General features: G+C 38.1%; 1 protein-coding gene across 1 annotated transcript in view; it reads left to right on the top strand.

Annotated features, from left to right (window-relative positions):
* The window catches only part of DPP6 (dipeptidyl peptidase like 6), a 989,665-nt gene that overhangs the window by 702,214 nt on the left and 259,668 nt on the right, over positions 1-27,783 (top strand). The window contains exon 7 of the mRNA XM_027841049.1: positions 1,956-2,037. Within this exon, the coding sequence (XP_027696850.1) occupies positions 1,956-2,037 (82 nt within the window). The remainder of the gene's footprint in view (positions 1-1,955; positions 2,038-27,783) is intronic.

The following is a 27,783-nucleotide window of genomic DNA, read 5'->3' on the forward strand; positions in this document are numbered from 1 at the left end:
CAACTCATTTTTTAAAAAGAAAATAAAACCAAACTTCTTATGAAAAACATTCAGGGGCAGCTAGGTAGCATAGTAGATAGAGCACCGGCCCTGGAGTCAGGAGGACCTGAGTTCAAATCTGACCTCAGACACATAATACTTCCTAGCTGTGTGACTCTGGGCAAGTCACTTAACTGCAATTGCCTCACAAAAAAAAAAAAAAGGAACCATTCATAGTCATGCAAAATAAATTCCCTCAATAGCCATATACAAAAAATATATGCTTCATTCTGTGTGCTAAATGAATCAACTCTCTGTAAGTAGCTTATTTCTAAGTAGCTTATTTCATGTTCAGTCCTCTGGAATTATGAACGGTCATTGCATTGATCATTGTTCTTATACCTTTCAAAGTCTTTTGTTTTACGGTATTACTGTTATTATAAACTTTTCAGAAAGCATTTAGTAAGTACCTACTCTATGCCCAGCACTGTGCTGAGTACTAGAAATACAAAGAAAGGCAGGTTCTAGAGAGAGATGTGATATTTATTGTAGAGGAGAATCATGATGGAGATACTGGTTTTTTGCATACCTTGGGATAAAAGCTATTTCTCCCACGCAGTCAGTTCATGACACCCAAGCTGTGGATGAAAAGGACTTTTACCCTTTCTAGACATATAGAAAAGAAAATATGACTGTTCTCATCTCATAGTTTTAAAGATGCAGCCTGTTCTAGCTACCCAGTCAATGGAAAGAGGCTGTTGCCACCTATGTGGCTTCTGAGGGAATTGTGGAAATGGAGTGAACCACACTGGCTCCATCTTTTAACTTAATTCTGGAGGTAGCTCATTTTTATTCAATTATAAGTCTAATCCATTTCTGTCTTATAAAAAAAACTTTTTTTCAATTGTGAAAATTGTGAGAAAACTTTATTGTGTTGTTTCAACTTAGCCTTGCATGGCTGGGAAGCTGGACCACCTCTACCTGTTGCTTAGACACCCTTAACTAAGGACCTAGATTATGCTGACCAGAAACCCAGTCAGATCCAAAGTTTGATGCAAAGAGTTTTTTCACAATTATATATCTCAAGCAACCCATATGTCTCATCTGAAAAGTGACCTTGTACTGGTCAATTAGTTACTGTTTCATTGTTTGAATACAGACACTTGGGTTGGAGTGGGACACCTCTTTTTCTGATATCAAGAAATTGTACCTTTTCACTCTCCTCCTCATAACTTGGAAAGCCTATCTTTCCTCCAATTAGAAATTAGATTACCAAATTTTGTATCCTAGTTTATGTGCTGCTAATTGTTATCTTTTAGTGCATAAAAATCTGTCTCTCTCTGTATTTAGGATTCAGCGCCAAAGCTGAAGAAGCCTCATCCTGATTTGTTATGCAATTGGCAGGCTTTATTTAATAAATTAATATGCTCAGAAACTCAAACCTTAAAACTAACTTAGTTATTTCATCTTTCACTCACCACACTTCCATGTTAGATAATATAAACATGTGCAGCATGGATTTAGAATTGAAAAAGATTTAACTGACACCCATTATATAAGGAAGTTAAATTGACCTTGCAATTGCGTTTAGGAGTATTTGCTCGGAATGTCAAAGATATATTGTGAACTTCAGGGTGCTACTATACACTTCAATTTTTAATTTTGACTGTTCTAGATAGTTTAAAAATTGATCAGTGTGCCATTCTTACTTGCTTTCTTTTTTCTTTTGATGAATATTTACCATTTGGGCTAGAGAGTTTTGGACTTCTTTCTGGTTTTTTTTTTTTTTTGTACATTTTATACATGCAAGGAATTGTGAAGGAGATGGAGTAAGACATCTTGTGTACTAATCAGCCAGAACGCTTCATAATTGATGCACAGAGAAGGAAAAGGACTCCACATGCTGGCTAGAGAACGAAGTTCAAGCATGTAAAATCCTTGAGTCCCACTGATTTTCTCCATGTGTTTCTTTTCAGAGATCCTCAAAGTTTGGATCCTCCAGAAGTCAGCAATGCAAAGCTCCAGTATGCAGGGTGGGGCCCTAAAGGTCAACAGCTGGTAAGCAAGCTAATCAAGTGAAATGATGACATTTTGGTTTGGTTGGTTTAGGTGGGAGTTGGAGAAGGATTTAATGACAGATTTGGAAGTTATCTCTCCAATTTCAGGAAAAATAGCATTTTGTGTTGCATATTCACCCTGCTTTACACAATTATTTTATTAAATCACCAACAAATAATTTTTAAGTAAATCTAGAAGTTTTCTACACTAACAAAAATCACAAATCTGAACCTTTTCCACCCCCAATCTTCAAAATAAATACACACACATATTTGAATATTTATAAGAACCTTATAAGGACTCTTTATAAAATGAAACAAATTATTTTGTAATATAAGTGATCATTCTGTGATCTTTTCCCCCATATGCAAGATTTCTTAAAGAAGGGCTCACCAATAATAATCACTGTAATTCTCAGTTACTGTTTTCTTGGTTAAACGTCAATTCCATAAGGGACCTATAATTAAAAAGGTAAATAAACAGGATCTTAGGTTAGGGTTGGTTGGCTTGAAAAACTTTTTATGAGATCTGAATTGAATTGGTCAATTTGTTGATTATTATCTAACCTAATTAATAAATTGATTATTAATTACCCAGAAAAAAGATAGTCTGACCATGGTGTCCAGTGCTTCTCTATGTAACCATTCAATATGGACTTCACTGAAATAGGTCTCCAGTGGAATGGGTTAAGAGTCAGGAGAGTTCTGGTCCATTCCCAGGAACTCATGCCTACCAAGATGGTAGGTTTGTGACTGGGTGAATTCTTATCTGTTAGACTGGAATAGATCATCTCTCAGTCCCAAATATGATTCAGATAATCTCTGGAAGTCCTATCTCATCCTATAATTCCATCTCAAGAAATATTGCTGATTATGCAAAACTAAAAGTCTGATAAGCAGATGGCAATGCCTTTGTGATAATATTCCACCACCATTCTATGCTTCTGCACCTTTAAAAACTGATCAAATAAACAGAATTTTTCAAGCTTTCTGTTCCTGAAATAGCACAAAATTGATCATTTCTGAAAGGCTTACCAATGGGGACATGTTAGATGGGCTGTCAAGTATCTTTGGGAATTAAATTGTCTTATTTAATATTATCCCCATTCCTCTAGTACTGGATAACCCACATATTCTAGGGTCATTTCAGAAAAGCAAGGAATTTGTCTATGCCAAGAAGTCATTTTAGCTCTTACTGCAATCCAACCATCCCACAAGCTTGGGGATCAGAGACAAGTATTTGGAAATTGTAGCAGTCACATCATGTCACAGAGAAAAAAGGACTGAGTGGATAGCCTAACCCTAGAGAGGGATTGAGTCAGAAATATCCATCCATCAACATAGCTATGCCAGGCTAAAGTTAATCAGTCCCCCGGGGGTTCTATTCCTCATACAAATATTTATGCTTTAGTAGAGGACTCTTGAATACCTAAAATCCTTTAAGGTTCAAGGGAATTAATATCTAAAGGTGGAATTTATTGAGTCCTAATACAGGAGGGGATATTTTGGGGAGGAACATCCTTCCAAATGCCTTTCAGATCAATCCACACTATTTCAATCCACATCTTCATCTTATCCAGCACTTAACAGTGTCTGACACATAATAGGTGATTAATAAGTACTTAATTGATGTGCTTCGTGAATATTAACTGACATCCTCCAGTGAACTCTGTCCCCATGTAGCTTGTAACCTGTTATATCATTGCATCCTATAGTATTACTGGACTTCTTTGTATGGAGAATGAACTATAACATACTGATTAGACATTTTAACTTCTTTGACAGTAACAGAAGAAGGGTAGGGATAAGGTCTGAATCTGCGATTTCCTTGCTATAAGTACTCCCTCTGTCAGTGCAGAGCAGCACCTTCTCTGTAACTTAGAATCTTAGAATGTTACCTAGCGTGCTGAGAGGTTAGGTTACTTGACCGGTGTCACACAGCCCATATATGTCAGAAACAGGACTTGAACGCAGATCTTCTTGACTCTGAGGCCAGCTCTTTCTCCATTATGTCACTCACTGTGCCTTATCATACTGAAATTTGTCCCTTTTGCTCTCTTCTGTATTATAAAAATAATAATCATTTTCAAAGTATTTATTTAGTCCCCGTTTTCACACAGGGCTGTCTTTTGTTGTTGTTCAGCCATTTTTGACTCTTTGTGACTCTGGGGTTTTCTTGGCAGAGGTACTGGAGTGGTTTGCCATTTCTCCAGCTCACTTTACAAATGAGGAAACTGAGGCAAACAGGGTTAAATGATTTGCCCAGGGTCACAAAGCTAGTAAGTATCTGAGGCCAGATAAGGGAGGAAGATAAAGTCTTCCTGAACCCAGGCCCAGCACTCTGTCCACTGTGCCACTGTGCTACCTAGCTGCTGCCATAAAGATGACACACAGTCCCTGCCTCTTAGAATCTGAAAATTTAAAGGAAAAATAATGCTGAAGTAGGCAGACTTTTAGGAAAGTGTCTCAAATGCAAAGGGAGGAGAACAAAAAGGTGAAAATTGTTAGTTTTACTTTTTTGATGATTTTTATAATTCTGTTTATTCCATTGAATTTTTAGGAATGGGACAGAAGTGACAGGGAGTCATTAACTGGGAAATATGTAGAAATGGATGAAGTGAGAAGTATAGAATATAGGCCACAGAACAAGAAATAAAGGAATAAAAAGCAGTGAGCAGACACATCAGCCTGATGAGGTCTTGAAGGTAGACATAAAGTCAACTAATTTACTTATGATGTGTTGACAGTTCCCAATGTTTTGTCCTGCTAGTTACTACAGGGCTGGGGTAGGGACAGTTTGTGCCTAGGAACTAGCAGGTGTGGTTAGCAGAGATGAGGCTCAGCCCAGGGTGTGTGAGAAAGTCAACAGGACAGGAAAAGATTGGACCAAAGTGGTCGGCCACTACAGCGCTCAAATCAAATCTGGAAATCCATTAGTGTGAGAGTTATCAGATTCAAGTAGTAGGCAGGAAAAATATTGTATCAGTTCTTAGGCAGTTTTTCAAAAGCCAAGGGGAAGCACAGTAGTCAGCACCAGGAAAATAACATAGAGGGAAGATCTTGCCCAGAAAAGTGACGATTGGCTTCAGGCAACGGAATGACAGGGCAGCAGGCACCTGGTGGAGGGCTCAGTACTCCACATACCTTCCCACTTAGCCCCACATTACCTGGTCTTCACATCTCCTTTATTTCAAACTGTCTTTTAGCAGATGAGGGGGGTCACAACTATAACAACCTCTGTGAAATCTCCAGGAATCAGTCATTCTCTAACAGATGAATCTCACAATAAACATTGGGTTATCACCACAGAATCATAAAACTAAAAAGTACTTCAAAGGACTCTGCTTGTTTGTGGTAGCCAGCATGTATGTTTAAAGTCATAATGTAGTAGAGGCAAAATCATCTAAGTTTATCTTTGGTGTCCTCCAATTAGCCCTTTTAGCACTACCTTTTCCACCTGAGCTCTCCCTCCTCTCTGCTGCCATCTCTTCTGTGTGCCCATGGGCAAGTTGCTTTGACTCCCTAGACTTCATTTTCCTCATCTGTAAAATGGAAATAAGGATACAGGTTCACATCTCTCCTCTGGTGCTTACTACCTATGTCACCTTAGACAAATCATTTCATTTCCCTGGGCCCAAGTTTCCTCATCTTTAAAATGGGGGTGAGGTAGAGGAGACAGTCTCTAAATTCCTTCTGATTCTTGACCTATGATCCTTACATTCACTACCTACCTCCCCACCTCACAGGGCTGCTGTGAAGAAGGTTCTTTCTCCATCTCAAAGTGCTACAGCAATTCAAGTTTTTGTTGTACATTGAGGGAAGAGAGATTTCTGAGCTGAAGTTTTTACCTCTTTAATAACTATCGAAGCTAAGATGGACCATAGAAGATAGTGATTTCTTTGGGAGAATTTTATCACTCTTGGCTTTTATTGTATTGTTTTAGTTTCAAAACGAAAGCAATGCCCAAACAATGTGATACATTTCTTTTGAGATAAAACAAAGCTTTAAAAAATATAATGGACTTAAAGCAGTGCAGGTGGCCAAGAGTGTCAAAATAGAATTGCTTTTACTTGGTCTTATGATTATTTCTGTGCTGAAGCATGAAATATTTGAAAATGTTTGGGTTTTTTAATTATAAAAAGATAGCAGATGTGGAGAAATTTTATTTTTTTACCAAGTGCAGTCCTCTGAGAGAAATTTGGGGTGTCAACTGCACTGTTTAACATCCTCCTACTACTGCAAAGATTGATTCTTTGGGTTTATGTCAGTAAGGTTTAACCATCTTCAGTAATGGAATGGCTTTATAACTTTGGAGGGAGGGGAGGATGGTCATCAGGCAGTCCATTGAATTGGATTATTTGGTCCAATCCACTAGTCTTCTTAAGAACCCGTCCTAGGCAGCATTGGGAAATAAGTGACATTTGTATCCTGACCCCTCCTTTTTTGAGGTCCTTTGTAGGTCACTGGTGCCCTTTTGGTGCCTCCAGGCTGCCAGCTACACCCTTAATTAGCAATTTTAGTGACAGAGGCAAATAATGTAAAATACACCCTCCAATCAACATTTTAGGACAAAAGTCAATTGAGAGGGGAGGGATAGAACAGGGCAGGGGGGAGGAGCTCAACTCATGAGTGGCCATAGGGAACACAGGGAGGAAGGAAGCATGCCACCTGGTAGCTTCCTTTTAAAATTAATTATCCTTGTTAAACAAATGCTTAGCTGAATTCTTTCTTTGCTACTGAAGGAGTAGAAATGCTGTCGGGACTCCCTAAATTTTGATGTCCTAGGCCCAGACCCCAGTCTTCCTACCCTAGTTGTGACTCTGATGCCTAGTCAATAAGCAGTCAGTTATGTGATCATAGAGCTGGAAGAGAGCTGCTAGGGATCTCATTTGACAAGATGAGGAAACGGCCTCAGAGAGAACAAAATGACTTGCCCCATGGTACATGTCTATTAAGGATCCAAGGCAGGATTTTAATTCAGGAGGCAGGTCAGCCATCAAGTGAGACTGAGGGATAACAGATGAATTCCCTGGGCACTATATCAGTATACTCAGAATTTTATAAGACCCAGAGGAAAATATCTAGTAGACTTCTATCAAGGATTTATAAGCAAACTCGGACAACAAAAACCAGAGATAGGAAGACATGGATAGACTTTGAATTGATAAGGGATTACTCACATAAATTCTTTTATTTTTGTAAATATATTTTTATTTTCTTTCAAATGCATGTTAAAGCAATCTTTTAACATTTGTTTGGCTTTTAATTTTTAGTTCCAAATTCTATCCCCCCTCCCCCCATTCCTCTTTTACCTCCCCCCTCCCTGAGACAGTAAGCAATCAGATATAGGTTATATGTGTGCAATCATATAAAACATTTCTGTATTAGTCATTTAGTACAAGAAGACTCAAATAAAAGAAAAAGAATGAAATAAAGTGAAAAATAGCACGCTTCCATGTGTTTTCAAACAATATCAATTCTTTCTCTGGAGGTGGATAGTATGTTTCATCATTAGTCCTTTGGACTAATCTAGTCTTGGATCATTGTATTGCTGAGAATAGCTAAGTCATTCACAATTCTTCATCAAGCAAATTGCTGTTACTGTGTACATTATCCTGGTTCTGCTCACTTCACTTGGCATCAGTTCATGTAAGTCTTTCCAGGTTTCCTGAAATCATCCTACTCATCATTCCTTATAGCATGATAATATTTCAATACAATCATATACCACAGCTTGTTTAGCCATTCCCCAATTGATGAGCACCCATTTGATTTCCAATTCTTAGCCACTACAAAAAGAGCTGCTATAAATATTTTTGTACAAGTAGGTCCTTTTCCTTTTTTTTATGTCTTTGGGATATAGACCTAGCAGTGGTATTATCGTATCAAAGGGTATACAGAGTTTTATAGCCCTTTGGGCATAGTTCCAAATTGCTCTTCAGAATGGTTGGATCAGTTCACAACTCCATCAGCAATACATTAGTGTCCCAGTTTTCCCACATCTCCTCCAACATCCATCATTTCCCATTTTTGTCATATTAGTCGTTCTGATAACTGTGAGGTATTTAACTGAGCTATTATTGAATTGAAATAAATTAGTTGAAAAAATTGAGGGTGTTTAGCCTAAAGAACATACTGAAGGAGGATGACTGATGTCTTCAAATATTTCGAAGGGTCCTCATATGAAAGAGAGATTAGATTTTATTCTGCTGGTCCCCAGAGGGCAGGGCTAATACCGTTGAGTGAAAGTTATAATATAACACATATATTCCTAACAATTAAAGCTGCCCAGGAATGGAAGGTGATATCTCATGAGGATGTAACTTACCTGTCAATCAGAAGTCTTCAGGCAGAGGCTAGATGACTATTTCTTGTCAGAACTATCTCTGAGAAGATGGAACGTGACAACCAGAGCTTTTCTCCAGGCTCCAAAATTTAGAAGCTACTGACAGTACTTGTATTATTTCAGCATATAGCAACTGAGAATAGACCTTGTGCATCAAGAACATTTAGATAAAATGGGAATCAACCAGATAGATGGAAGTCCATGCCCACACCCCAGGTGAGAGCCTCCCCTGCCTATCTCCTGTTTCCCTATTGGCAGTTTTGATGGCCTCCTAAAAGTGGCCTCGAGGTATTCTAGTGTCTCCTCTCCTTGGGACCTTGTATTCTGAAGTCCAAGATCTCTTCCCAATCAATCAATCAGTCAATAAACGTTTATTAAATGTGTATTATATACCAGGCATGGTGCTAAGCACTAAGGATACAAGACAGTCCCCACTCTCAAGGAGTTTATAATCTAACAGGGGAGACGAGATGCAAACAAATATTTATAAAAAGCAAATTATATGTGGGATAAGACACCCCAGCAGAATTTGGTTCAAAAATTCGATGTGAGGGCATATGTTGTGGTGCTCATCCTGGCTATTGCTGGTTTGGTCTCTACTTTTGGGAGGTTGCCACAGGAGATTCATGATTCAAGTAGGAGCTAAAATAAAGGTTTTTTATCTCTGAGTCCTATGGTACTATGATTCTTTTCAATTCTAAGATTCTGTGGTAGAAAATGTAGTAGCTCTATGTATCCCAATAGTTACTAAGAAAATATAACACATGCCAAGCTATTAATATTATGTGACTTAGAAGTCTCATTGCTAGAAATATGCCCAAGGAAGTCAAAGACAGAAAGAAGAGTTCCCTATTTAATAATAATAGTAATAATAACTACTAGCATTTATGTAGTGCTTTGAGGTTTGCTAAGTGCTTGGCAAGTATCATTTCATTTCATCCTCACAACAACTCTGGGAGTCTGATGCTGTGATTAACCCCCTTTTCCAAAGGAGGAAACCAAGGCACAAAAAAGATCAAATGTCTTGCTCAGGGTCACACAGGTTGTATGTGTTTGAAGCTGGATTTGAACACAGGTTTTCCTGACTCCAGGCCACATGCTTTATCCACTGTGCCTATACCAAGCTGCCTATATATATGTAAAATATTCATTGTAGAACATTTTGTGGTAACAAATATTTGTTAACAGAGTAGAGAATGGATAAACAAACTGTGATACATAAATGTAATAGAATATTATTGCTCAGTAAGAAATCATGCATGTGAGGAATTGAGAGAAAAACAGGAAGTTTTCAATGAACAGAAGCAGAATGAAGAAAGCAAAACAACATGCACAATGACCACAGTAATGTAAATAAGCCGACTATTGTAATGACTCCTGTTGACTACAAAGGAATGATTAGGAAATGCACCTTTTCTTGGATAGATGGTAAGCTCTGGCTGTGCAAAGTTGAATAGCCTTGTCAACTTTGATCTTTGTGTCATTTTTGCTTAACAAGAGAAGACTCACTGGTTGGACGTGAGAAAAATGATTATCGCTCTCATATAGTAACAACCAATTATTGAATTAGGACCAGGATTTTTTACCTTCCTATTTCCTCATTCAGAAATCAGCCCCTTGTAAGCTATTTAGCCAGCATCTGAAGGACATCCCGGACAATGATATTGGATTCACTTTCTCTAAGTGGGGAAACCCATTGTGTTCTACTCAAGTTTGGGTGGAGCGGAGTAGATCCTTTGTCTAGATTGCCTGGGCAGGGGTAGTCTGGGAGTAAGAGTGACATAACCCAAGTCAAGTCCCCCAGCCCCACATTAGAATAGGTCTACCTCTCATTATAATATTCGTTCTTCTCATTAATTGTTAACCAGTCAGAATTGATTACCACTTGTTTAGAACACCCACTCTTTCAAGGGCATATAAGCATCAAGAGGTCACTATGATTCATCTTTGGCTCATGAGAGACAACCAAATGACTATCCTTTTATTAATTATTCAGTAGTCATGATTAATAAAATGATTAATTACCCAGAAATTCTCTCTCAAGTTTTTATACATCCCAGTTGGATATGAATCTAAAAAAAAGATTGTGATATCAAAACAAAAAATCCTACTTATTTAAAAAGATGTGACACCAAAATTCACCACCATTTTGTTATTTAAGTTATTGGATCAATGGTAGTTTCCTTTTAGAGTAGTAAGTTTGTTTCAATCTCGGAACCATATTTTAAGATAACTTGGTCTTACCATTTGTTTTTCTTTCACCTGCCCTGCCCCTTCCAGTTTCCCCTCCCTGGGTCTTTGACACCTCACAACTAGAAGTTGTCATTGTCACTACTTCAATAGCAGTAGGATACCAGCGAGCTCCTCATCATTCTTGCTAAGTTTCCTAGCTACAACAGGCTCTACTCGAGGTGAATGCTGGAACCTTGAGTATTTAGTTGTTCATGTTGTTACTTTTTTTTTTCCTAAGGAAGACTTTTCAGTCTGAGAATCACAACAAAGTGATGTCACCTGGAACTAACACAACCTGACAAGCACAACTCCCCTAATTAGCCATCCCTTACTCACTCGAAGTCATAGCTGTCAGACCAATTCAAGCCCAGGCAGAAGGGCAGAACTGATAGCCAAGAGTCCAGACTCTTGTTTCTGGGATGAACCTGATCATCTGTTATCATTCCTGATCCTCTGTGGCCCTGAACTTATGGTTAGACTGGAGATACAGCAAAGGGATTTTTGTTTCAGGCATCACAGCCTGCCTTCTGCATCAGTGACTTTTTCACACCCTCGCTATCTGATATTATCTCTTGAAGGGATGTTCAGATCATTCAGGTAGCACAGCAACCTGAAGGGGCTTATTTTAGTTTGGCTCAGTGGTTATGTTATGAGGTACAAATGCTGACTGTCTATATTGAATGAAACAATCCTACTGAAAGTGATTTTGAAGTCCACCCTCCCCCCCAATACACACACTCCCCTCATCTTTCCAATGATTTGGTGGAAATCCTTCCCACGAGACTTCTGTAAAATGTAAAGAACATTTATTTACTTGGATGCTGGATTTCTTTTTCTGTCCCGTAATTTACTGGCCAAGGAGTGATGGGGCCCAGTTTTATATTTCTGATACCAAAGGTGATACTTAATTGTGTTTCTTTGGAGTCAATTTTCTGGTTCAGAAAAGCCTCATTTAAGTGGAAATAATGATAGACTTGAAGTCAGAAGACCTGGATCTGAATCTTTGCCCTGACACTTATCAGCTGTCAGTGTAGTTACATTGAGCGGCAATTTCCTCATCTTATAAAATGAGAATAAGTAAAATGTAAAAGTTGTATTTAAATGCAAGAGCAACTTTTGGATTTCTTTTTAAAGGAAAAGAGCAGAGAATACAAAAATTGAGTATTGCTATGAGATTGGGATGAAAATACTGACAGTTACACATAGAGTAACGATAGAGGTATTGTTTCTGAAAAGCCAAAATGCTTGGGCAAAGGGAACAGAGGTGACAAACAGAAAATAGATGTGACCAGTGATGTACATTTTCATTTGACTAGTAGGTGGAGAGTGCCACAGAACCCAGAATTCAGTTTGGGGCTAGACTGGGGGTTGGAGGGAGCTATGAAATCTTGCTATGGCAGAGTCCTGGGCCAGGAGCAAGGGCAGGGAGGACCTACTAGCTTTTAGCCAGCCTGGTACCAGGCTAAGAATAATGGTGGAAGTGAAAGTGATTTAGTGATAGTAGTGAGGGCAACAATATTTGGAATTTAGAGACTCACAGAGTTTGGGGAGCACACTCAGCAGTCATCTAATCCATCCCACAGCTGAAAGGAATCCCCACTGTAATATATCCATCAAGGGGTTATCTACCCTCCACCTGAAGATCTTCAATGAGAGGGAACCTATTACCCCTCAAGGCATTTCATTCGACTTTGGGATAGCTCTCATTTTTAGGAAGCTCAAATTTGCAAATCTAGCCTCTCCCAGAATGTAAACCACCAGAATAACGACTATTGTGCCCCATGGAAGTCTTGTGTGGGAGTCAGAGGATGAGTTTGGGTTGCTTTTCAAAGAAGGATCAACCAAGATACAGAACCAATGAATGTCCCCAGAACCTAGGAGTTGGTTTCCCCTCCCCCTTCCAATTGAACCATATTTTGTCTAATACTTTTTTTTGCTCCCTCCTTGAGGAATGGGTTTTATTCAGGTAACACTTGTATGTAAACTTTTAAATGAGAGTGCCTTAAAACACTTTGAGTTAATTGCTTGCCCCTTAATGCTTTTCTCTTTGTATCATTCAGCAAATGTCATTAGCATCAATATGATGGCAGAAGCAATTCTCTTTCCCTGATGTCTTCCCATAAGTTGTCTTCTAAATGCAAAGAATGTGCCCCTTATTAGGAAGGTGTGTATCTTCTGCCCTTATGATGTCCATCAACCAGTCTGCCCATGAATAGGCTGCCTCTAGCCAGCCAACAAATTCTTCCCTCCAATTACAAGCAATGGAATGGGGAGGGGGGAAGGACTGCTCACTCATATATCAAACTATTTTTCAAGGGCATTTAGCTCACTCTATCTACCAGGAACAAAGGGTCTAGGGGAGCATTTCACTGAAGTTGACAAATCTGAATAACGGAGGCAGATTGATCTGTTTCCAGGACAAGTAGATTCTTTCATGAACATCATATACATGGAGAAGATCAGACTAAAATGATACCTCATTAATAACTTATAAAAGCATCTAATTAGTTAGGGTTAATTTGGTATTCATTGTAAGAACATTCATCATGGGTTCTGATGGCTGATGTTAGCCAATAAATTAATATTCCAGGGCTGGAAAATCCCCTTACATATACCCAAATAATAGATTGAGTCATATTAGTGCATGATTTAATAGCTCTACCAAGTGTATCCTTCAAATTGAAGACATTTAATGCAATATGGTATTACTTCATGAATCTGTAAGGCTCAATCACTTCAGTATTCACTTAGATCCAAGTAAATACATTGAGCTCAGTACAGTGCTTGGCAGATAGTAGGTGATTAATAAATGTTTATTGATTGATTGAATGAACAATCTGGATAAAAGGGCTACTATAGCATGGAACTACCTAATGACCATTACAAATGACCAACACAACTGAGCAGCGACTGTGGCGGTGCTTCATAACACCCACAAAGCCTTTTGAAGACATACTGATTTCAGAGCGAAAGAACAAGGTTGCAACATTAATAGCAGTTTTAGTTTTATAAAGCCCTTTTCTCACACTAACCAGCAATATTATTGTTCCCATTTTACAGATAAGGAAATTGAAAGAGGCACAGAGAAACCAAATGATTGGACAAGGAGCTCACAGTCAGAGAGTGCTAGAAATAAATCTTAGTTCTTTTAACAAGACACTTTTTCCATGATGCTACTATTTTTAAAATTAATTGATTAAGTTTTCAATTAATTCATTTCTCTCCCTCCTACTACCACACTATTGGAAAAAGAAAAAAATTACAAATAAAACCTTGTAACAAATCTGCACAGTCACACAAAACAAATTCGCATATTGAACTTGTCCAAAAATGTATGTCTGATTCTCCATCTTAAGTCCACCACTTCTCTGTGTGATGCTCTACCAGAAGGTAGCCCTAAAGAGGAAGGAAGTGAGGGAAATCAACTAGTTAAATATCTGTTGTTCCAGTGGCTTACCTGTGTCATCTTATAGGAATGATCCTTAGATCATTTGGGTGGGAGGAGTCTAGGGGACTTCAGAGGTCCTTCAACTCCTTGATTTTTGACCAGTTACTTCAGTCCCTTTAACCCCTTTCAGCTACAGTATGTTCTATTTCCTACTTTGCCACTGTGGAAAAACTCAGAAAAAGCTAGAAGCCGAGTTGAAAACATGTCTTTCACAGGAGTCTTAAATCTAGTTGCCTGAATGGTCCATCACATAATACTCCCTTCCTCATCAGAGATTCTTTAATGCAATTGTGATTGAAACACTGTAGTATTTCTTATGAAGACTCTTATTTCTAAGGATGCCGTACATAAGCCTTGGCAATATTAGGTTAGAGAATTTCAAGATAATTTATCATGTGGAATTTAAAAGCACACTCAGAGTTCTACATTAAGAAAGATTCCATTTACTGATAAATTCTTTAGATAATGTAGCAAGACAGCAATAAATTAAAATAACCACATTAGACATTAAGACAGAAAAGAACTGACCACAGTTATATTTACACCCTTGGGCAAAATCATTGTCGTTGGTTCTGGGCAGAGGCTTGTTGGACTGCCTCATGGGATGATTGGGCATTTGTCCAGTGGTCTGAGCCCTTTGGGCATTTTTCAAGGAGAATAAGGAAACAGTAGTCACCTGATCCTCTGAATTGTCTTCTTAGCAGCCTGATGTATTTATCATTTGCCTGGCCTGCATTGTGGAATCCTCTCAGCATCAGAGACAGAATACTTGCTAAGGGTTTAAAATATTACAAGCAAATACTTTGGTGATTCTGTGGCTTATATTTGTCATATATAGCAAAAACAATGATAATCCATGATATCTTTCTGTTCTGAAATCCTATCATATTTACTCTGTGATTGACCTTAACACTTAATCTTATTATTGCCTTGAATATTCAATTCCTTTGTATGTGTGTGCCTTATCTGCTAGACTAGAAACTCCTTGAGAGTAGGCATGAGGAGTGCTATACTGTAAAGAGTGCTAGATTTAGGAGTCACAAGACTGGGATTCAACTTCCAGTGGTGGGAGGGGCAACATGGAATGGCAGGATGGAATGCTAGACTTTGAAGCACAAAACCTGGGTTCAAATCTTGCCTCAGACACACTAACTGGGTGACCCTGGGCAAATCATGTGTTATTTTAGCCTCATTTTCCTTATCTGCGAAGTGGAAATGATAATAGTATTGCCCTCATAGAGTTATGAGGAACAAATGTATGTGAAGTATAACCCTCAAAGTTCAAAAATAACTGACTCCATTTCTTTATCTGTAAAATGAGAGGAATTGGAGTAGATGATCTCAAAAGTAACTTCCAATTCGTACAAGCTATTACTTTGTGTAGCCCTGGGCAATCAGTCAACCAAGATGCATTTAGTAAGTGCTTACTATCTGTGTACCTACCCTTGTATTCTAATGGCAGAGACTATATACATATCTGTAGATATACATATATCTACACACACATATACAGATATACACATGCACACTAGATAGATATACATACATTTATACATACACACACAAAATAGTTCAATGCATGGTATTTTGGGAGGAGGATAGTAGCAGTTGGGGCAGCTAAGTGGTACAGTGGATAGAGCACTGGGCTTGACATCAGGAAGATTCATCTTCCTGAGTTCAAATCTGGACTCAAACACTTACTAGCTGTGTGACCCTCGGCAAGTCACTCAACCTTGTTTGCCTCAGTTTCCTCATTTGTAAAATGAGCTGAAGAAGGAAATGGCAAACCACTCTAGTATCTTTGCCAAGAAAACCCCAAATGGGGTCATGAAGAGTCAGATACAACTGGAAAAAGACTGAACAGCTGAATTAGCAATTGGGAGAATCAGGAGAGGCTTCATGAAAAAGCTGATTTATAAAAAGCCTTTTCTCAAAGGAAGACAGAGACTCAAAGAGGCCAAAGTGAAGAGATACACAAAAAATGAATACAATATGTATTCATTCAGCAGTAGCAAGATGGAGGGAGGAGCAGATCAGGAAACTCATCTGGCTCCCTTGAGTCTTAGTTTAGAATACTAGCCTGACTATTTCACAGTCATTAGAATAGAGATAGAAATTGGACCTGCGACTTTACTGATATAGAGAACTCCAGGATGAGGAAACTCCCTACACTAATGCAAATTGACACCTTCTCTGCAGTTTAGTCTTAGAGAGATGTCTAGAGCATTGAGCAGTTAAGTGTCTTGCCCTGGCTCACAAAGCTAGTAAGTATAAGAGAAAGGACTTGAACCCAGGTCTTTTCTGCCTTCAAAACCCATGAGACAATGGGACTCAAATGGGACAGAGTATTTTTAAAGATGTAAAGCACTATATAGATAAGTTATTACTCCCTTTTTGTGTTCTCCTATAAAACACAGTGCTAGGCAGAAAATAGGCACTCAATACATCTTTTTGAAAAACAGAAAGCAAGAAATAAGGGTAAAAAATAAAAGTCACAGTCAAGGATGAACTATCCAGAATTCAAGCAAACTCTGATGTTTAAAATGAAGGAGAAAGGACAGAGGGAGACAGAGAAGGAGGGAAGGAGGGAAGCAGCCTGGCATAGTGCACAGAGTGCTGCAACTACAATCAGGAAAAATGAGTTTGAATCTCACCTCAGATACTGTGTGATCATGATGAATGCAGAACCTCAATCTCCTTCTCTGTAAAACTGTGTTAATGATAACCTCTATCACAGGGCTGTTGTGAGAAAAGTGCTTTGGAAAACTCCTTCTATGGGGGTAGCTGGGTGGCACAGAGGATAGAGTGCCAGGCCTGCAGTCAGAAAGACTCATTTTCCCATGTTCCAATCTGGCCTCAGATACTTACTAGTTGAGTGAGCCTGGGCAAGTCATTTCACCCTATTTGCCTCAGTTTCCTCATCTGCAAAATGAGCTGGAGAAGGAAATGGCAAACCGCTCCAGTATCTTTGCCAAGAAAACCCCAAATGGGATCATAAAGAGTCTGACGTGACTGAAATGACTGAACAGTAACAATAAAGTTCTCTATAAATGTTAATTATTATTATAGCTATAGGGATAGATACTAGACTATGTGGGGAAGAATAATACATAAAACAATGATGCATAATTGTCAATAATTTTGCTATATTCTGATACCTCCTGGACAATAAATATGGCATACTCCCATAGAAACACATTGACTGGCCCCCAAAACTTGTCCATTCCCCTAATTTCTCCATTTTTGTTGATGGAACCATCATTTGCTCAATTATCCAAGCTTAAAAAACCTCAGTATTCTCTGTGACTCTTCCCTCTCTTGCACATCTAACATGCACCAGTTGTTTCTCTGCCATATCTCTCACCTCCATCATCAGCTTTCTGTCCGCACTACAGCCTTCCTAATTCACGTCCTTATTGCCTTTCTTCTCTCTGATTTGGACCATTGCAATAACCTCCTAATCGGTCTCGTCTCCATTCTATCCTCTCTCAAATCTATTGTACTGCTACACAAGGAAGCCACCCAGTACACTGTTTTGGTCATAGGAGAAAACATCTATTAGTGAAAGAAGAAAGGAAGGAAGGAAGATAAGCTACTATTATTATTATTCTCTCCCCCTCGAATTTCAAACATTCAAATAATGCTTATAACATCACACTTGACCCTAAGCTAAGCAAGAACAAAATAAGAGAAAGAAAATGTTAGAGTGGAGTGAGCATGTATTGATTTAATTAAACTAATTTCCGCTGTAATAAGAAAAGCTCTGTTTTCTTCATTCAACTGAGGCACGTGAACATTGAAAAGATCCTGAGTTATTGAAATGTCCTCCAAAGCATTCTGCTTGCTGTTGCCTATAAATCTAATCACTAAAAGACATGGTGCATTAAGAACAGGTTTCATTTATGCTTTATTTGAAATTTTCTTTGTGTTGTTTCATTACAGGATTAGTTAATGGGAAAATTTCCCAACCAAAAAGAAAAGAATGGTAAAATAATAATAATTTCCATCAATTGTAAAATGAAATAATCAGTGAATGATGTTAAGGAGTTGTAAAATGCTGTTCAAGCTCTTGGATTTGGAGGGTCCCTATCAGAGTATCTAGTATTTCTCAGCCTCTACCAATCCTTCACTTACATAGAAAAGCCATAGAAGATTAAAATAATGAAATAGGATGGATCCATTCTTTAATATTCAGACCCCAAGCATGTAAGTGACCTCAGGAAATGTTTTATTTAGTAGAAATGCTTTAGTTTGATTTCCCCAGAAAAGGAAAAAAGTCATCTAGCCCAATTATGACCCAAGCAGGTAGCCCAACTACAATATCCCCAATTACTGGTTATCCGTCTTCTACTTGAGGAAATCTGTGGATGGGGAAACTAGATAGCCAATTCTATTTTTAGAGAGCTCTAAATTTTAAGCTTTTTTTTCCTAGTTATTTGGTGAGTTTTGTTTTTGGTTGTTTTTCATATCTAGCAGATACATAGTGTCCCAAAGAGCTTGGTGTGGTTTTTAAGGTTTCAAGCTTAAAACAGTACTAAGGCTTTTGGAACACTTTAAATATACTTCTGCAATGTATTTAGCCATTACTTCTTATTCTGCCTTCTATGATCAAGTTAGAACAAGTCTAATCCCTTTTCTGTAGGACAGCTTTTCAAGTACTAAACTGGCCTAGTCCTTTCAAGCAACTTTTGTATGCCTTGGTTTCAGTGAGGCCGTATCTTAGCTGGTGTTTCCAGTTTTGTGTTATCCACAAACTTAATGAGCATGCCATCCATTCCTTTGTCCAAACCATTGATGAAAAGGTTTAAAAGGACTAGATCTCACACAAGCCAGTACATCATTCACTAGGGACCTTTCTCCATGTTGACATTAATCCATTAATCAGCACTCTTTGAGTCCATGGGTTCAACCTATTTTGAATCCATTTGCATGTATTGCAAGACCATACATCTTGCCATCTTGTCTACAACCATGTCATGGAGTATACAGGTGGCACATTGGATAGAGGACTAATAGTCAGGAAGACCTGTATTCAAATATGGCCGTAGAGACTTACTAGCTGTGTGACCCTGGCAGGTTACTTATCCTCTGTTGTCTCAGTTTCCTCATCTGTAAAATGGGAGAAATAATAACACATACTCCCAGGGTTTTTGTGAGCACAAATGAAATAATAATTGTAAAGTGTTTAGCACAGTGTAACACATTGTAAGTTCTATATAAATGTTAGTTATTATTATTATCATTATCATTATTGTTACATTGCCAAATGACTTGCTGAAATCAGGTATGCTATGTTTGTAATATTTCTCTAATCTACCAGTTTGTAATCTTCTCAAAAAAAAGACATTAGATTAATCTGGCATAACTTTTTTTTCTTGAACTTATATTGACCCATAGCAATCACTGCTTCACTTTTTGCTTCCTCACAAACAATCCCGTTAATAATACATTCTAGGAGTTTATCAGGAACCAAAACCAAGCTCACCAAACTATAGTTTAAAGAATCTACCTTATTTTTTTAAGATCAGAAATATTTTCCTAGTCCAGGCTTCTGGCATACCTCACAATTTCAACAGTATTTTTCAGAAGATAGTTATTTTGCCTCCTCATATGAATATTACTGGGTTTTTGGCTTGTTTTTTGCTCTATGTATTTCTGTACAGACATCTGGGTCTACGGGTATTATTGTTTCCTATTAATTACTGGGTCATTCCACTGTTACTCTTCTCCCTGTGTTATCAGCTACACTCTGTGATATCTGTCCTAGGGGAGTTTGTAAACAGTTTTTCCTTCCCCTCCCCTTTTTATCCTGTTTAAACTGTGAGTGGTTAGGTCTGTAAATCATTAACATATATGTTCTTTTTGGACCTCATAAGATGTATTTCATCCCTGACCAAAGGCCTATCATTTCCATCTCTTAAGACTTACTCTGGAAGCGAAGCTCAAATAGTCATCTCTAACAATATCCTCTTAACGAGCAAGTCACTTCTCATATCCTCCTTTCTCTTCTAATACCCCTATCTTCAGTTGGTAGCAATGATTTCAGTTTCTTCCCTACGACATCCTTAATAAACAAAAATTGGCTGACTTAATAAATTGTCAACACATTTAAGTAAATAAGCATACAAGATAAAGAATAAAGTTTTACATAACACCTTAGCTTTAACAAAGTAAAACCAAACACATCAATAGGTAACAAAACAAAAGGTAAAAGGGACAGATTTTACCTTGTCTAATTATAGACATCCCTGAAGTACTACTAATGTTGGCTATTTCTTTGTTGTTTTAAAATTTAATTATAGTCAATGTATATACAGTTCTGATTCTGCTTATCTCACTTTCCATCATTTCATATAGGTCTTTCTGTGTTGCTTTGTATTCATTATATTTATATTTTTTACAATGTTATAGTAGTTTCATTAATATAACCTAACTAATTTAGCCACCCTCCAAACACTATATATATTATTTCTTTTTTTGCCATTACAAATAAAAGTTACACGTATAATGTGTAATACATTTTGTTTAACTAGTATATCTTGTATTCCTTTTATGATATTTTAGAATATTTGTATGATACTTTAGGATCCCTACCAATGGAATAACTGGATGAAAGAATGTGATGTAATACTGCTCTCCAAAATATTCACACTAAACTCTAATACCACCATTCGTCTAAAATTTCCTAACTCCTAGAGATTCTTTCTAGGGTCCTTCTCATAGTATTAATTGTCCACATTTGATGAATTTGAGAAGCCTCTCCATCATATCCATAAAGAGCATACCTCTTTATTCATTTCATGTTAATATAAAACCAACTTCTTGGCACGTGCACAGTTGGCAACTTTCCAGTTGGGATGTTTCCCCCCTATTGAGGGATTTGGCTCTTTAGCATTATACCACTGAGCATAGGAAATGACTTTCTCCTCCAAGGATGCCCCTCTACTCTTTGTTCAAAGAACTTCAAACCTATTGCAGAATGTAGGTAATTCAGTGTGCTTCAGAACCATGGATTATTAGACTCCCAGGTTTAGAAGGGACATCAGAGGTCATAGAGTTCAGCCTGTACTTAAACAGTAACCCTTTGTTTCTTCCCTTCTTTCTTCATGTCACATTCTTCTATCCTCCATCCTCCTAACACAGATTTGGATTCACCTCTACCTCTTCTGATCGTTGTTCCTTTTTGTCCCCTTCGATGTGCTTTTTCCATGCTTTCAAGTAAAGATCTCAATTTTGTTTAATGAGCCAAAGAGAAGACAAGTATTTCAATTGCCCTTTCACCTTCTCCTCTAGCTGGAGAACAGTGTATTTCAGTATATATGCATTTGCTATTTAGTGCTGGCATAAAAATAAATATAGCACAATGTGTTCGGGCCACCAAGACATTCTTAGGTAGCACGGTATACTGGGGAGATTGTCTGAGAAAGCTCATCTGTAATCCTGTCTGTGATGTGTACTATCTTTGTGCAAATCACTTAAATCCCCTGAGCCTCAATTTTCTCATCTATAAACTGGGATGATACTGCTCTATTTACTTGACAGTGTTGTTGTGTTATAAATGTTTCATAAACATTACAAATATAAAGCTATTATGACACCCTTTACTTTTGCTAAAATTGAGTCGCTCAGTTCTCTGTCATTCTTGCTGTCAACTGCCACAATAAACTACCTGGAATGTAAGTAAGCTGTAAACTGCTGGAAGAACAGAATGACATAATGGGAAGACCTGAGTTGTGGTCCTAGCTTGGAACTATCTGAAGGGACAAGGTATATACTCTTTTTGGCTCTCCAGGACCACATCTGTACAGAGGAATAATTGTATTTGTCTCACCTCATGGGTTTTCTGTGGTGATTAGATCACTTTGTAAAAGTTCTTCAAAAGCATCAGATCATCTTAGAGATGTATGCAGTGTTTTTACTCTCTTCATATGCCCAATTGTCCCTACAGAAATAAGGTGTCTCTTGGTGTTTATCCTTAGCTCTTATTAATGCTGAGCCCTCATTTTTCTCAATTGGCCCTCCCCGAGGATACAAGGAAAAAAAACTCAACGTTCACCTAACTGATGTTTTAATCTAAAATCTTTGCTCTTCCTAAAAATGAGCTGTCAACATGGAGAAGAGCCCAACAGACATAAAAACTCAATTGGGAAATACTTTGCTTCTCCGTAAAAGCCTGGATCATTAGGCCTCAGGCATTTCAAACGAAGTCAATGGTAGGATTTTTTTTTTGTTCTCTATTTGAAGAAATGATAAGCTTGCCATAATTGTGTCAGTTGAAATGAGAAGAATATTGACACCCCCTGTACAAATAAATGGCATAAAATAGATTTGAAAAATTAATAAAATCGGGAGAAAAAGACACCCTAAACTGGAAGAGAAAATAAATCATCCAATAATTGAAGTATTCGGCCACAAGCTTCAGAACTGATTCTTAAATAGTCATCATCTTTTACTTTTCTATTTTGAGTAGAAAAAAAGGAATATTTGATGGAAGGAAAACATACATTCATTATGGAATCTAAGTGTTACTATGCAGGCTGAAGTCTTTTTGCTGGGCCTATACTTTGGGAAGGTACACCTTCCTGAAACCAAGATGTGCACTGGGACTCAGTGAATTGAACATTGGGAATTAGAAAACAGTGTTTTCATTAGCTGGTGATGAACAAGAACTGAAATGTCTGACATTTATTACCCATGTAACCTCTGGCAAAGGGGCAGTTAGGTGGCTCAGTTGCCTGGAGTCAGGAAGTCTCATCTTCCTGAGTTCTAATTTGGCCACAGACATGTACTCATCTGTAAAATAAGCTGGAAAAGGAAGCATCAAACTACTCCAGTATCTTTGCAAGAAAATTCCAAATGGGGTCATGAAGAGTCAGGCATGACTGAAATAACTGAGCAAAAATGTGCCAGACATTATGTTAAGTTCTTTACAAACATCATTTGTTTTTCACAACTTTGGTGATAGGAGTTATCTTTATCCCCATTTTACTGCTGAGGAAACTGAGGCAGACAGATTAAGTGATTTGCCCAGAATCACAGTGTTATATCATAAAGTATTATATAAATAAGAGCTAAATTAGCACTGATAATTCATCTTTTTTTTTGCTTCCCCACATAGATACATAAAGTCAAACTACAAATTACCATCTTCTACCCCATCAAGCAGGGCAAGTGTGTTGGACCACTAGACCCCATCTCCTTTGGTGATTACTTTTTCATTTTAAGGGTGATAAATTTAAATTTATTTCCTAAAGATGTTAAGGATTGTGGGAAGCACACAGTATGACTTGCCCTAATTCCCCATTCCCTAAGGATAACCCCAGGTCCTCTGGAACACTGGACTGCTAAGTATCTTGGCATGAAGCATTAACAGTATCTCTTGGGGATTCTAAATTGTATCATATTTAATGAGTCAGACAAAGATAGCAAGCACAGAATTACTTGTCATTTCCTTGGCCTTGGTTTTAGCTTTCAAAAATCCCTCTCTTTTGTAAGCCTATATATATATATATATATATGTATATATGTATATGTGTATGTGTGTGTATATACGTGTGTGTGTGTGTGTATATATATGTGTATATATATATATTATATATGTGTGTATATATATATCTCACTGGTTTTCCCTGTGAGAGTGAATTTAGAAGATACATTCCAGGTACTGAAGTACTTCCCTGAGGACATTCTCCTTATGTTTGTACAGTCAACCCATAATGTAAGAATTTCTTTGGTCTTCTCTCACCCACATAGAGCCTGAGGGACTCCAGCATCTTTACTTTGAGCCAGAGAAATGGCAGCTATCACTTTGGCTGCAGATTGTAAGATTGTCATCATTTTCTGTCTATACAAAATTAACCTTGTCCATCGATAAGACTGTATTTTTTTCTAGTATGTTCTGTCAAATATAAAATCTCCACTCCCTCTTCTAGTTCCAGTACTGCCACTCACTGGCCATATGACCATGGGTAAAGTCTCTTCCCTTTTCTGGGCCTTATTTTCATCTTTACAATAATGGGGATGGACTTGACAATCTCTAAGGTGCCTTCTAGCCCTACCATTCAGCAACGTTCCTGATGATTCTGGAGCTATGTAAGAAACAATAGAATAAATATGAAAATGTGTCAAGAAGTAGTAACATCATGAGAGCGTAGATTTAGCGATGGAGAAGACTTTAGAGGCTATCAAGTCCAACTCCCTCATTTTACAGATGAGGAAACTGAGTCACAGACATATGAAGTGACTTACTCAAAACCACATGTTTTGTGTCAGAGGCAGAATTCAAATGTCCTGCCTCTAGGTCGGATTTCTAACAATCACACCACCTAGCTATTTGTGGACAGCTGCTATATTAGAGTTCAAATACTTCAATTTTCCCCTCACATTTTCTCCTTCCCTTTAAATTCATCTCCTGATTATAAACAAGGATGAGACAGTTTCATTAATTAAAAGAGTCAAGTGTCAGAAAATAAATTTATTCAAAAATTACCAACTTTTCCCCCGTGATCCTTTTAGTTAGACTCTTATCATTCCTCAGTTGTTTTTTTTTCTTCTGCTGTCATTTACATCCTACCTTTTTTAAGAAGACCTTTAAGGGCAAAAGGAAGGTAATTTGGCCCCTCCAGAAGAAATTTTCATAAAGCAGTAGCCTCTAACTTTAATGTGAATTGTGGTAACTGTCCTATGATAATTGTCATACGTGCTAAACTCTAACAGGGGAAAATCAGGCCCTGAAGTGGCCAAGTTGGAAAAGCCTCATTCAGGCTTTACTGATGTTGAGGCCATTAAATCAGCTCAAAGTCACATTTTCATAACACAAAGTGATATTATGCAGCTTGAATTTCTCCTGATATTATGATGGGGTTTGAAATTTAACTTTATTAATTAACATTTTCATTTTGCTGTAATTTTAGAGTGCTTTGATTTTCTAGAAGTGGTAATTACCAAGTGCACAGCAGAAGGTAGGATGCATACTAAAAGAGTTTTATCACATAGTCCCTGCTAAGCACAGAGCTTAGAAAGATGCCTCTGTTCACCCAGACCACGTTTCATAGACGATTATCAAACAATGGCTTTAGTGCTTATTAAATCCTTTGAGAGATTCTGCTATATCCATTGCTGAGTCATGGGTGAAATAAATGGATGGTTCTAAATTAATCATAGGTTGCATCTGTTTTCAAACAGAATCTATTCATTGTAGTGTAAATTAGATGCATCATGTAAAATGACTATGATCATGGGGTTTAGAGCTGTAAAGGGAACCTTCTTTGGAGGTCATCTAATTTAACCCCCTTATTTTAGAAAGGAGGAAACTGAGGCCTTAAGAGCTTAGTTTCCTTCACTTACATGGCCACTACCCTGGTTCAGGCCTTCACTGTATTTTGCTCAGACTATTGCAATAGTCTAGTAGTTGGGCTCTCTGCCTTCTGTTACTCTACTCATCCATCCTCTACAACTGGCTATCTTACTCTGCAGTAAGCTCCAGGGCTTCAGGGGTTCCCTATTACTTCTAGTTCTAAGGCAAACTCTTCTGTTCATCATTTGACATCTGCCCCTTGTCTACTTTTCCAGGTGTATTACTCATTCCTCCCCTTCATACACTATATCTCAGTCCAGTTGGCCTGCTTGCTGATGCTGACATAAGATATTCTATTTTCTGACTTTGTGAAGACCATCTGTCAAGCCTGGAGTCCACTCCCCACTCACTTCTGTCTCTTAGAATCCCTGGTTCCCTTCCATGGTTAACTCAAGATCCTAAATGAGCTTCTTCATTATCTCTTAAGTGGCCAGTGCCCCCCAAGAATTTACTTTGATTTTACTTTGCCTGTATTTTGGATTCATGTATATGAGTATCTGTTATTTGCCTCAGTAGAATATAAACTCTTTGAGAGAAGAGACTCTTCTATTTCTGTCTGTGTCCACAGTGCCTAGCACAATGTCTGGAATATAGTTGACACTTCAAAAATCCTCATTAGTTTATTGATCGGTTGGAGAGACTCACCCATGGTCAAAGACTACTGAGTAGGGTTGCTGGAACTAGAAGCCAACCCTCCTATAGAACTACCTTTTGCTGGTAAACTCTACTCAACAGTGACTCAGGAGTAGTTCTCTAGATTTTTCCATGAGATTCTCCGACTCATGGGATCATAGATTTGGACCTGGAAGGTACCTTAGATTCCATTGGATTCTACCCTGTCTTTTACAGTTTAGAAAACTGAGGCTGGAATTGACTATGTGTTCTCTAAGCACCTTTCCCAATACACTGATGCTATGAAAGGGTTATTCTGAATAGATAGAGACTTTACTCACTAGAAAGATTTCATATACCACATTAAATTTTAATATTTAACATTCTGATTTAAACTCCAGGTTCTTGATTTTTCATAAATAGGTTTCTTATAGCCTAATCACCTAAATAAAATGATAACATTTGAGTTTCTAAATCTTCAAAACAGAGGTCCAGACTCTGACCTTTCTTGACACCCCCAGTACTTAGCACAATTTCTGGCACATAGTAGGCACCTAATAAATACTTGTTGACTGATTGGCTCAGCAGGGGTAGTTGACCAGCCTTCCTCCCTTTTCCACCTCCTTCTTTTTTTCCTCCTACACTCTACTCTCTGCCATAGTCATCCCATCTTTTACCCACAGGATGAATGAATTTTGAATTCTGAGGTGAAGATGCTCAAGAAAACAGACAGCAACTAAAAGTGGAATACAGAGCAGGAACTGGGCCCTAGCTTTGGGCCTCCACCTCTCTTGCTCTCTGGCTTTTGTTTCAGGAACATCTGGTTTACAACACTTCTTCAGAGCTCTCTAGAGTTGCATTAGGGAGGCAAGCCTGTATAACAACATTTAAACTATGAATTACTTCATTTGAATATCTGCTCTACTGCCCATTTCCATGCAGTGGGGCATCTGTTCTTTTGGAAGCTCATTTGTTAGGGAGAAGCAACTTCCTTTTTTCCCCTTCTACCCTTCCAGCTTAAGCTAGATGAGAACAGTAGCAGGGCCATGTGGTATTAGGCCTGTGGTCCACCCAGCACTGAAACACATGGTGAGGATACTGCCCCATCCCAGAACTCCTCCAGGCCAAAGCCAGTAGAAAGAGGGTCTGGGTATCCATCAAGGTTGAAACTAGGCTCAAAGGGCTCAAGGAACTCAAAGACAAAAACCTCTCTGGTCATAATCAGAGAAACAAACAACAGGTAGGGAAATGATGGAGATGTCATTGAGCAAAGAAGGTAAGTAAACAGGGAAGCAAACAGGGTCTGAAGGATGTCTACAGAACGCAGCACCAAGGGACCAACCAGGGAGGTAAGCAGTGTACAACACAGGACTGAAGAAGGGACTCAAACCATAATTGAAGCAAGAATCTGTAAACCAGGAAAACATGTAAAGCCTGAGATCTCCAGTGAAAAATGCCAAAATACAATGAGTTGGTCAGCACTTAGGATTGTTCCAGAGATTTAAAGCTGGACAGGGCTGAGCCAGCCATAATTTCCCACTCTGCCTAAAGCAGTACAGTGGGGGTTGCATTCATGATGCCTATAGAAGGGCTTTATTGATCTTCTTGACATCTACTACAGATCTAAGAAGGATTTTCCTAACATTCTCAACATCCCTTAACCTAAGAAGACTAAGACTGCCTTGCCTGTAAATTTATCAAAATCCTCCTTGAACCTCACTTAATTTTTTATCTTGTTTTCTTCCCCTTCCCT

Source organism: Vombatus ursinus, unplaced genomic scaffold, assembly GCF_900497805.2.
Source record: "Vombatus ursinus unplaced genomic scaffold, bare-nosed wombat genome assembly UNPS02014852.1, whole genome shotgun sequence".
NCBI classification, from domain to species: domain Eukaryota; kingdom Metazoa; phylum Chordata; class Mammalia; order Diprotodontia; family Vombatidae; genus Vombatus; species Vombatus ursinus.